This window comes from Thermobia domestica, chromosome 4 (genome assembly GCF_964235325.1).
Source record: "Thermobia domestica chromosome 4, izTheDome1.hap1.1, whole genome shotgun sequence".
NCBI lineage: Eukaryota > Metazoa > Arthropoda > Insecta > Zygentoma > Lepismatidae > Thermobia > Thermobia domestica.
The window spans coordinates 307736775-307750236 of record NC_137457.1 but is presented as its reverse complement, the minus strand read 5'-3'; the positions used below and the strand labels follow the sequence as shown (position 1 = coordinate 307750236).

The 13462-nt window shown below is 33.1% G+C and overlaps 1 protein-coding gene across 1 annotated transcript in view; it reads right to left on the bottom strand.

Annotated features, from left to right (window-relative positions):
• Positions 1-1629: 1629 nt before the first annotated feature.
• Positions 1630-13462, bottom strand: part of LOC145684281 (uncharacterized) — a gene marked incomplete in the record, with an annotated part of 12128 nt that continues 295 nt past the window's right edge. The window contains 2 exon segments of the mRNA XM_081756424.1: positions 1630-3404; positions 13188-13462. Coding sequence (XP_081612550.1) covers positions 2636-3404; positions 13188-13462 — 1044 coding nt within the window.

Here is a 13462-nt window from a genome sequence, read left to right as displayed (position 1 = left end):
GGTTCGTAATATTGACATTGGGAATAAGAATTGTTTCACTTTGTTTGTTGAGATCTTAAATCCTTTTAAAAACAAAGATCTGCTTTATTCATTATCTCAAATACCTTGCATTGGAGGTATGGAGGAAAACAACTCTTTGTCAACTATCTATAGGATGAATCACATGGTACCAGAAAACACAATGTCACCAAGTATTTTTGCTCGCACCTTGCTAATTTCGATGGGGTTCAAGAAATGTCGCTGGGAAATTTCGCAGTAAGATAACACTTGAACAACAAGTTGAGTAATAAACAAAAGAAGAAAACGATTAATCAGCTAGTTATGTTTCTAGTTACAGTACTATTTTTACTTTATCTCTTTCTTAATCTTTCTAGATTCAGAATCTTAACGACCGTGGTGGCTAGTAGCAATTCACTTCGGAGTGACAAAACTATGACAATAATTGAGTTGAGTTGAATTTCAGTTTAGCGTCCCTTTCAGCAGCGAGGCTATGTGAGACGTGGACCTACTGATTAACGTGGAATCCGAACCACATGAGCTCCCGCCGGGAATCGAACCCGGGTCTCCCGTGCCAATAACAATAATTATTATTATATTGTAGACAAAGTTTCAATTTAATTATAGTCCACTGTACTTAGATTATTGCCAGTCAATTATGTATTGGTTCCTTTGCTTCTCTCTTACGGTTGTTCCCTCCTTCACTTTGGAGGTACTGTGTATTGAAGTGGACAGAAGAACAAGATTCCCACAATAAACCTTCAAATCTTATTACTTAACTTTATAATTTATCTTGCTCATGTTTGATAGCCCAGTTAAGATGAAAACCATGCGGCGACGTTTCTTGAGAGCCTTTCTATACAAATGTGTGTAGCTTATTTGTAATGCTGATTTCTTTTGGAGATATATTCAATTAACCATATAATTTAAGAAACTCGACATTTTAGAATGATTGTAATTTATCCTATTCTGATAAATTATGCTTTATTTTCCTATTTATACGTTACTTTTTGTTTATTTGTTGGTAAATATATTTTTTTTTTTCTCGAAGATTTCTCTACAAATTCTTTTTATGCGAGTAACAAGCCAATATTAGATATCTCTTTTCAGAAACTGTATTACAGTTAGAGGTACATGAAATAATTTGGAGTTTGTCTATTATTAATAACTACGCCGAAAAAAGATTTATTAAACACAAAGTACGAAATAATTGGCACCTGTGGGGATATCGACAAGCTCGTCCCAACTCGAGAAAATGCCATCTCATTTGGAATTTTGAAAGGAGCTAAAATAAAAATCAGTTAAAATACACAATACTTAAAATTAAGAACTGGGGATATAATTAAAATAATAATGTATTTGCCAAAAATTAGAAAAAGCTTCGTTAGTGACCAATAATGCCAATTTTGTTGGAAGTTACCAACAAAGATGTTTTCTTATGAGTTCATAATTACTAAAATTGGATATAGATACAGTCTAAAAGACTTGTCTACACAATTACTGGAAGTGCTTGGCAAAAACAATATATTCAGTAGATAATCAATCTTAGACAAAATATAATCGTTAGTTTTTGGCTGATCTGGCCAATATTAGTAGAGGACGAATGTGTAGAATCTAATAAAACTGAATGACTCAAGTTTTGGATTTATTTTATTAAAATTACTCATCAACTGTGATGTTAGAAAAATGCCTTATTTGAGCAACACTACCTAATTTTAAAACTTCTCGTTTGGTTCCTTTATAGGTATATTGTTGGTCTTCTTCTTCCAGCTTTTCTTTCTGATATATATTGAGATCGTACTCTTTATATTTCAGGTAAAAATTAAAATACTTTTGGTCACGCAACTTGGGTTTATACAAAGGCTTTATAAACGTAACTCTCTCTCTCTCTCTCTTTATATATATATATATATATATATATATATATCGAAATTAAGTATCAAGCAAGTTCCTGTTCTATAGAATTTTTCATAATTATTTTCACTCAAAAGTTGAACTATTTGTGAATTAAAACAAATATTTCTCTTACATAATATTAACTGTTTTGTACAGTTCAACGCTCAATAGAGTATTATTAGATCTGCAATATAGCTGAGAGTGTTAACGTTATATAATGCAAGTTACCCTCTATATGAGTCTCATTCATTGCACCTGAAATGATCTTTAAAAGCAAAGTGATTGTACTTACATATGCCAGCTGGTTGTATATAACAGGTAGACAAGCTATTACTTACTTACTTCAGGTATGCCAGCTACCATTTCGTCAGGTTTAAATGAGATGCAATGCACGATGTACGGGGATACCTTGTCAGAAATATCCAATGACACAGAGATCTGTATTGACTTCCAATGTCATCACATCTGATATACAAATTTATTAAAATAACATAATTGAACCAGTTTCGCTACGAACTACTAGTCTTAAATATCAGATACATTGCCATAAATCATTCCCATTCAAATTTGAATACTTATATAAACAATCCACTCTGTAGTGAAATTTACATACTACTCAGAATACCTAAAAAATATATATATATATATCTACATAGCCTTTTTATTACAATAAATTGCTATAGCACAGATTAATTTGCATACTCACGTTATTTTCCTTCACATATTATATTAGACAGATGAGTTACATCTCACCTCTGTGCACTTTGAGATGTTTAACCAGTATAGATTTTCTTGAAAATGATTTTCCGCATATTGTGCATGTGCAACGAGGTTTCTGTGCAGTATGAACCTGAATATGGTACAGGAGAGCTGCATTATGAACATACGATATTCCACAAATTTCACACATATAAAGTTTCTCACCTGTATGTATTCTCTTATGAGCTTCAAGGGTAGTTTTAAATCCAAAACATGAGTCACACACAGTGCACTTAAAAGATTTTTCTTCGGTGTGTACCCGGAGATGTTTGTTTAAACAACTTTTATAAACAAAAGTCATTCCGCACACATTACATACATATGGTCTTTCTCCTGTATGGATTTTCATGTGACGTTTCAATGAACATCGTTCAACGAAAGTTTTCTCGCAGTAAGTACATGCATGTGATTTTTCACCGGAATGATAGAGCATATGTACTTTTAAAGCGGGTTTTTGCGAAAAAGATTTGAGACATAATCCGCATTGATGTGGCCGCTCGCCCGTATGAACGCGCATATGCTGTCGGAGATTGGAAAATGTCTGGCCACATACATCACAAACATACGGACGTACTCCCATATGAAAACGCAAATGTCTATTAAGATGACCATTTGTTGAAAACATTTTCCCACATTTCTCACATCTATATGGTTTCTCTCCCGTGTGAGTACGCATATGTGTCTTGAGACTGTTTTTATGAGCAAAATCCTTTGTACAAATTTCACATACTGGACGTTTTCTAGTATAATTCCTAGAATGAGATTACATTTACATTAGAATATTACATTCACCTGAAATCTTGAAAAAGGATCCATTTATTGGAAGAAAATAACCTAACGGTGGAAACTGATATCGAATAACGGCACTTACCACATACTGTAAGTGAAACAATTGAAGAAGACAATTAGTTAGTTTGAAACCCTATTACGAGCCGGCTGGAAATCGAAGTTTATTTGTTAATAAGTTAACTAATGAATTAACTAAACTGGTACGTAGCCAATCGTATCTACTAAGATCAACAAGGAGAAAGAACTCGATAATTACAGTTTATGAACGAGTAAATTCATTCATGATGGAAGAGTAGGGGAAAATTCTCCATAATACTCACCTTGACTTTTAGTTGAAAATAAAGATAAAATGTAGGATTGAATGTAGTGTACAGTGAATGAAGTTCGGGTTTCGAAGTTCCCTTTACCTAATTTATAACATCATATCTTCAATTTACTACATTATCACACATTCAGAGTTGGTCATAAGATTATTATTATTATCTTTACAAACTTGAATGCCGACTGTATCCTGATTGTTCAAATTCTCTTGTTGGCGAATGTGATAGACGTACCAATATTTCCGTATTTAATCTCAGAAAAATTATGTAATATAAAGATAAGGAGTTATCTTTTCACAAAATTAATATGTCCGTTTTGGACCAAATACAGCCAGTGTTGCGATTATGGAATTGGTGGCTCGAGCAAGAAAGAATAAACAAAAGTCAAGGATCCTAGGAGCCTGATTATATCTCTGACTGTTAGAACATATATTGTGAACGTAACTATTGCGGATGGCATGCTAACATAACAGCATGGATTTTACAGGTTTATACAGCCACGAGGCTACATGCACGGTTTGAGGTAATCCAGAATGCAAGGCAAGATTTTACGGAACCGATTCTTCTGCTACAGTGTCGATAACTTTATGTATGGAGGCTGATTGACAAGATGTTATCCTCCTTGACGAATCTTGTTTATATCTGCAGGATCATGCTGGTTTAATCCGTCTGTTGTTCCCGTTTCAAGGGCCTGTGAAGCATGCACCTAACTTCGCAACTCATGGCCAACACTGACCGTTACGGTATATAGAGTTTACGCATTAGGGGGCAACGGGAAAGCATTTGGTCACCTTTTAACGACGAAGCTTTCCTGCATTTCAAAGCAGACTTTTAATGTGTGTAAGTTTACTTATTTCATATTTAAGCTTTTAAATCTGCTAATTTTGGTAAGAGGCTCTACATAATAAGATAGGCTTTTATCTGATTATAAGCGAGTTTTTGAGTTTCATGTTAGGATTTTGTAAATGTCAGCGCTTTAGACAGCTGGTGATGAAAATCATAGACAAACTTTAATAATCCTAAATATTGCAAATATATATATTTAAAACAGTAGTACAATGTTTTATTTTCCTGTTATATAATTATAATGTATCATAGGAATGAATAATCTTTTCGGTTCACTAATATGAAGTAGATTTTGTAAAGAAATCAATGTCAGAAAGAGTGACTGGAAAATCGTGGATTGACTATTGATCCGTCATTGATTTATTGATTAGTTATTGGAATTAGGAATACTCTGTGAAAGATTTTTATTTCATTTGTGATGTCATGAGTGCATTAGACCGAACAGACTTTAATGACTAGCAACAGACGACGGTTATGCCTCCTATCAGCCAGAACCGAACCGCTGCGTCAAAATATTTTTTTTTTTTTTTTAAATATCTTATCGCACTGCATGTTATAATTTATGTAACTGTTATATGAGTGTTAAATAATGAAAATAAACCGAGATTCTATCCTCCATTCTCACGCCTACATTATATAACTATACAAAAAGCCAGAATCAACATCACCAATTTTACCAAGTTCTTCTTTCCATTGGGCGATGTGGGCAGTTCGCCGTAGGAATCGTCGACGTGAATTAATCTGAATTGCGCTGGAGAAGTAAGAGAGATTCTAGTATTGTACTGAGGCTTTGTTACGGTATTCATCATTGATTGAGGCTAAACGTTGAACGGCAAGTTGTCAGGTTCTTGCTCTGAGAAGAAGTCAAGACAATTCGAAATCTTACAGGGAGGAGTCTTAAAGCTTGGCGAGTTGTAGCAGTAATGCACGACGGACAGAGAACCATAACGAGGAGGATACCATCTGGAGAGATGAGATTCAAGATACGTAGTTTGCATAGACCCAACGAAAATGATCGAGGTATATTACCCTTTCTACCCATAATTTCTATATTATTATTTCTTCCTGTCTCTCTCTTTTTTTTTATAGAAATTTGTGTCGCTTCTTTGTTTTCCATCACGGTCACATGCTGTCAATTAAAACTCAAGAAACACTTGCACCGTGTATGAACCCACTACAACCATTTCAGTTACATTCAACGCTGTTTAGCTTTTTAATTTGCTTGACTTATAAAATCACTACACTTGTGTAGTGTCACACGATGTGAGGATATAGTTTCTTGTATACAGGTATTTATAGAGTATTTTAGAAAATGAATTTTTTTTTTTTTTTTTTTTTTTTTTAAGTTTTCGACAATAATTTAATCTTTATTTATTTACACTTTACTAATTCTGTTTACCATTTACGACTTGCTTTTACTTGTATGGATTTGAATTACAATCTTATTTACTTTTAAACTTACGATGTACAGTCATGTTAAAGAAGTAAAACGTATTTTCAAACAGTATTAACCAGACTCATGTTTTGTGTGTAAATGCATATGTAGAATGAATACATGAACTTCATATGTAACTTTTTTTTTTTACTGTTATGTAACATATAAGAGCAATATTCATTAACTTACCTTTTCAATATTCGCAATAAGAAGTCAATTCTACGTTTTATGCAACTTTATGCCCATGTAAAAAAAAGTTGCATTTATAAAGTTGAGTGTATTTTCACGGTATATCTGAAACATCTAATTTAATTCTTAATATTGACAGCAACTTTACAATATTCAAATATATATTTTGTTATTCATCCATTTTAAATATAATCCAGATTTTCTCCATAATTCACTAAAGTTAACAGAACATCTTGTAAGTGAATATCCCGCTCATGAATTCTAAACTATCCCTTCTGTCAGTGAACGAATAAGAGGCTGCTTCAGGATTAATTTGCGAACTGATAGTGCAGTTTGATAACGGAAATAAGAAAAGTCTACAATATTTTTAGGTGTTCAGAAATTAAGTCGTCTAGAGGATTTCAATACTTTACACGAGAATGTGAAGCAGAAATTCAGATTTGATTTTAGTTAAAGTAAACATAGATAAAGCAATCTTCTCCACTATGTTTCATGATAAAATATGTCTTTATCACATCCTACAGAAGAGGTTATACATTTTGAACGGAAGACAAAATTATAATTCGGGTGATTTAAAAATACGGTGGTTGTTTAGAGCAATTTAGTTTACACGATTTTGATATTATTTAGCAATTAAAAAAAAACTGTAAAATGTACATTAAAAACATCGATCTGTGGGGAAAACTACACAGTTTCAAGGCTAGGTCCATCTGAAAGCATGGAGAAAATATATTATATTGCATATAAAATATATTGCATCACGCACTCGAAGACTTGTGAAGTGTCATCCCTACTGGTGTAAATGAAGTCACATACACGTCATCAAAAAATGCATATGTCAGCAATAGGTGCTCAAGGGATTGTCACAGGACATATTTTCCAGACATGCTTATATGAATATCTTTTTGTTTTGGTGCAGAATCACACCCAAAGTTAAAATAGTATTCATTAACACCCTACATAAAGGCTGCAACATTTATTTTGATACGCCCATGTAAATTTTAAACTAATCGACAAAAACGCTGAAATTTTGTATTATACCAATATCAGCAGGGGAACATTATTTAGTATACTGTGTGATACCACAAATTAACAATGTTACCAATCCAATATAAAGTTTTATTGCTCCAAATGGCAGTGCGTCAGATTATTACAAATTTCAAATCTACATGTATAAATAAAACTTATAATATCAAGCTTGTTCTGCAGTATTGCAAACTAACGATGACATAGTATAACAAACACTGAAAACCAACCACATTTGGGAGGGTTCTAAAAGAGCAATGATGCAATTCAGGTGGAAGAGGCAAAGCACATCCACAGTATCTCAATCTCGAATACTACGCTCATCATATGACACATTTCGAGCGAGTAGAAACAAAGTTAACAAGGAATTTAAAAACTGACTACTTCAAAGGACTTTATCCCCCCCCCCCCAAAGTTTAAATATATACTATAGCTTCGAGTTAGTACACTGTTTCCTATATACATAGAGATCATAATGCTGTTTACAGCAGTTTGATATCTCAAACAATTCGGGATATATGAAAAACGGTAAAATTTTATATACTGCTTAAAGTGGCGTATTTATGGGAACTTCTTAAAGTAATTTTCGACTTACTCCTATTCTGTGACATTACAACAATACTTTTGATAGATGTAATTACAATAGGTTCTCGGGACTACAAACTTTTAACCAGCGTTGCAAATTTTAACAGTTTTAATCGTATCTCCAGAATGGGTTGAGATACGGAATCACCGTAAATGGCATCATGATTTCCATATCGACTGAAAACCATCTATGCAATTGAATGTAGTACTTATTTAAGCAATTTTTCGAAAAACTGGCTTTTGAAAAACTTATTTTTAATTGCTTGTATTCATTCGAAATCCGTCATATCATGATCATAGACTTTAAAATACTTTGGATGCACATTGCCCCGTCTATCTCATTTGCATTATTATTCGTGTAGAGGCCACCAAAATTTGGATGCCTGTGATACTGTAGCGTCTTTAGTTTACAGCAATGAATAATAAATGTAAGATAGCAACTTATACGTTTAACATGTAGATTTGAAGTACGAGTATGATATACCTGACCTGGTGCCATTTGAAATAATATAGGGGTTTATGTTGGGTTGCAACACTGTTAAACTTATGGCATTACAGAGTATGACAAATGATGTCCCCTGTTGATAATTACATGCTGTAAAATTTCAGTATTGTTTGTCCAATAGTAAGAAGTTACAAGGGTGTTTCAAGATATATGGTCAACCGTATATCTATCTATCTATCTATCTATCTATCTATCTATCTATCTATCTATCTATCTATCTATATATATATATATATGTAGTGTGTCCGCTAAGTTGCGCAACCCAAAGTTTGCGTATATCTTTTGAATCAAGAACGATAAAGACCTGAGATTTGAAACAAATGTAAGCGTGTTCTACGTAGATATTATCGAGATCATGAGCAATGTTGGAATTTGTAAGGTTTTTGTGTAGTAATGAGAGAAATTCTCGAAAGTGTAAAATAAAATAATGTACAAAATGAAGAAAATCAATATTCAGTTGCAGAAATCTGATTTCCTGTGGGTGAATCTCCCTGTACATGTGCAGTATACATCAACATTTATCCATTGGTGCAAAAATGTGACAAAGATGCAGTGTTGTCATGTAAAAAGGCTATTTAATGCAAGTCCGTTTTTTTTTGTTTTTAACCAGAAACGCAGCCCCTGCAAACACTGTTGTAAAATTACTGCAACAGGTCTGTTTTAGGTTAAATAATGAGAATTCGCGCATAATTGATAACTTGAGAGTTAGTTTATGCAAAAATTTGCTATACAAATTACTCATCTACAGCTCGCATCCCTGGAATCCTCGTGGAAAGAGACTGGCACTGTACAGCAAATGCTCGAAGTCGCTGCAGCGTTCTTGTAGAAACAAATATACACGCTTCACCACGTTCTTGACATCTTTTTAAGAGAGTTCCTGGTGATTGAATTTCTCTTTCAATGCCCGTCTTCAGGTTCCTCAATGGCTCTGGGGTTATACTTGTACACATTTTCCAGGTAACCCGATAATAAAAAGTCAGGGTATCTTAAGTTTGGAGAACGTCAGAGTCACAAAGTTTTGGAGATGATGTGGTCACCAACAAATTCCCCTAACATTTGTTGTTAAAGCGCTCTTCTCTTTCTACAAGGATTCCAGGGTTGCCAGCTGTAGGTGAGCAATACTTTCATGGCAAATTTTTGCATAAAAACCCAGGTTACCAGTTATGTGTAAATTATCATTTCTTATCAATAATTAACCTAAAACACTCCTGTTGCAGTAATTTTACAACAACAGTGTTTGCAGGGGACCGCGTTTCTGTAAAAAAAAAAAAAAAAAAAAAACGCATTTTACGGACTTGCATTAAATAGCCTTTTTACAGGGCAACACTGGATCAACTTTGTCACGTTTTCGCACGAATGCATAAATGTTGATGTATACTGTACATATACATTTGCAAGAGATCAGTTTTCTGCAACTGAATAGTGATTTTCTTCATTTTGTGCATTTTAAAGTTTATTTTACATTTTCGTTACTACACAAAAACATTAGAAATTCCAACATCGGTCATGATCTCGATAACATCTAAATAGAACACGCTTACATTTGTTTTAAGTCACAGGTCTTTATCGTTCTTCGTTCACGATATACGCAATCAAACTTTGGGTTGCACAGCATTACGGACACACACACTATATATATATATAGACGATTCTCGACCTAATGTAGTGGAAGGACAGGCCAGACAGGATAAAGTTCTGTAGTTGCTCACTTCCTTCCGCACCCATATAATTACACCCGCTGTTTAATACCAAAACCTTTGTTATGCACTTTTCTACACCAAAATCTGTTGTTACATAACTTTTCTGACCTCTTAATAGAGTACAGTTCGTTATATAAGTAAATATTTATTTTATTAATTTTATACAAGTGGTATACAGATGGCAATGATTGTCATGTTAGAAACAAATTTATTTGACACTTACTACAATGAACAAGTTTCGGCAGATAGATGGCGTGGCTAAAACTTAGTAACTGCGAGTCATTCAGCGTCTAATATTAAAGAAAATGAAAAAGAGACTAGGCCTGTAAGATCCACACGAAATTTAATAATGAAAAGCGAAGTACATTAAAATAAATATTAACTTTTGAGTGAAATTACAATTTTGTTTTCTTAAGGGGGAAGTACATCAGTGAAATGTGTCATATATTTTCTTTAGTTTATTCAACTTTTAGCTAGTACAACGACCTAACGTAACGTACATAATATGAAGATAAATTATACTATATTTCAACATTAGATTGTATCATCAGAGAACTTGTAAACAGGAGCTGACATGTCTAGAACAACCCTTGCCTGTGCTACTTGATCAGACACACCTACCTCCCTGTTATTGGAAATTCAACAGACAACATTAGAACCAGTAATTGACAAGAAAACACTTCCTTCCAGCAATTCTCCCGCATAAAGTAGAATATCAAACGAGATGTTTTGGAATAAAAGCCACTAATATATAATATATAATAGAGGGCATTATTTAACCCTTTGGAGTTCTAGTATTTATATTTAGGTACTAAATTAGTGTTTTTTTATTCGATTTAAAAAGAACCAATAAAGCTTTTTACTTCGGTTTTTCTTTGCTTTTTCAAGTATAGAGGCATTGTAAAAACGTTACATGTGGTTTCACGCCTTTCTGCGCTGATACATGGGACGTGATGACGTCATAACTAAAAAAATATTTTGTTAGGCTTATTTTTATTTTTTGGTGGACTTACTTTTGTAGCTAGAAGATTGAAGTTTTGCACGAACATTCAGTCCACCGAGTAGTATTTATCAGATTTTTTTTTCAGATCTCTACGTTAAAACAGGGGGGATCCAGAGGGGCAAAAATTTAAAAAAAGGGATATTTTAACCAAAAAATTCCTTTCTTCCCAATTTTCGCGCCTCAGATACACGATGGAGACATTTGAATGGTACCGTTTGAAAGGCAGTTCTATTCTGAAGTGAACGATGGGCGACCCATGATGCTAGGATAAATAGGGATGACAGGAATTTTTTTTTTTACCTGAGATCAGGGTCTTTTGCGGTAATCTAGGACATTGTGGGGATCATTGATAAATATTTTTCCCATCTTTACTATTCAAGATAGAAATTTGAAATTTTGTACACACATTTAGTACATTTCTCAGTATTTTCAGGTCTCTGTGTTAACACAGGGGAGGTCCAGAAGGGCTCAAAATTTGAAAAAAAATATATATATATATATTTGCAGAGAAAAATCCCGATTTCTCTCATAATTTCGCACCTTAGGGACATGGTAGGGAAATGTAAATGGTCTCATTTAAAATGTTGCTCTATTGTGAAAAAAAAAAAGGTATAAACCATGATCCTACGGTAAATAGGGATGATGCTATAGCCGCTTGACTGAAAGCCTATAATTTACCTTTAAAAAGCAGGAATTTAAAAGGGTTAATGGTAAATAGTAGAACGGTGTGAAAACCTCGTTTAATACAGAAAACTCTTTCTCTATTATCCAGAGGATGTCATACACTAAAGAGGTCAGGGAACTTTGTTACCTCTGAACTTATAAGAAAGGTATTGGCAAAATTACCCTACTCTGAAACTCTAACATATAATTCGTTTTCTTTTTATAACCAGCTTACCGGGTTTGAAATAAATGGTTGGCCGAACAAACGTCAGAGGGCGAAGCCCTAATATATATATTATATCAAAACTGGTGGAATTCATTCAGTCCGGGTTTCACTGTATTTTCTCAAGGCAATTCTTTGATCTATAGTTGTACTAAAATACATAAATTTATCTTGATCTTGGGATTAATGTCCCCTGAAATTCTATTTCAAATATATGCATGAAAACATGTTGCCAGTTGTGAAAGTATATTAATTTTGAAAGATAAAATTATGAGAAAAACCAGTATTATACAGAACTAGTAGGATGTTAGGAATGGAAAATAGTATCAACTGATCAAACTAACTAGAAAAGTACACAATATTAATCCATCAACATACTGCAGTTTGCTCGGTTAATAAAAGAGAACAGTGAGGTTAAAAAAAAAAAAAAAAAAAAGGAGTGAGAAAGGTCCAAATGAAAGAAAAAAGACTTCTCGTTATATAAGGCAGAATTTTAATGAAAAAGTTTCCTTTTAAAATTGAAAATGTAATATATACAATGCAAGTATATGCAATTTTAGCAAATAAAGTTGCTTTTCTTCAAAACTGGGGTAATTAAAACAGTCTAGAGAAGATAGTAGAGGTTTCCGAATAAAGACTAATTTCTCTGCTAGAAAACAGAAATATTGCCATATATAGAATTCCAAAAATAAACAGCATAAGACAGGTTTTTTTTTTAATTTTTTAATGTTAATGTTTTCTGATAAGATAATTGATGTAATGTAGTTTTTGATTTGGGAATTATTAGTACCTCTTTTAACTGATTTAGCAATTGTCAGCAGCACTATAAATATAGGTTCAAACTCAAATAAAAATACATTATTTAGTTAATCTGAAGCACAAAAGAAACCTAACAATTACTTTAAAAAAAAAAAAAAAAAAAAGTGCAATGGACGATAGTGGAAAGATTTGAAGGAATTTAAAAATTGAATTTATTTCACGTTTTATTCTTTCCTGGTTATGGCACGTTAATATGTGCAATGTGTAATTTTGACAGTGTAAGTAGGCTTAAGCGAGTTGAGAAACTTCCCATTTATTCCTATATCTAGAAAATTAACACAAGAAAATGTGTTAGCTCAGAAAATAAGTATCTCCAAACAGATGTTAGTAAACTTGAATTTATAACATATGCGATAGCAATCCAATCCTTGTGTCTTTTTTATGAAATTTCTGAACTTCTTTTTACAGTAACGATAAAATATAAAGTATTACCTTTGACGTTTATCCTGTACTTTTTCTTTTATTGTGTTGGATATGTTTTTCGTAGTCAATTTTGCAGCTATGTCAGATCCATTAACTTTCAATGCCTCACCAGATACATCTACATATGCATCCTCTGCACCATCAGATACATCCTCCTTGATTTCAGGTTGTGTTTTTTCTAGATAATATTCATCGGAAGTCGAGGTAGAAGCATTGTTTTCTTGTTTTGTAATATCCTCATCTGTAAATGCTGTCGATAACAAATTTTTGGTTTCAGTCAACAT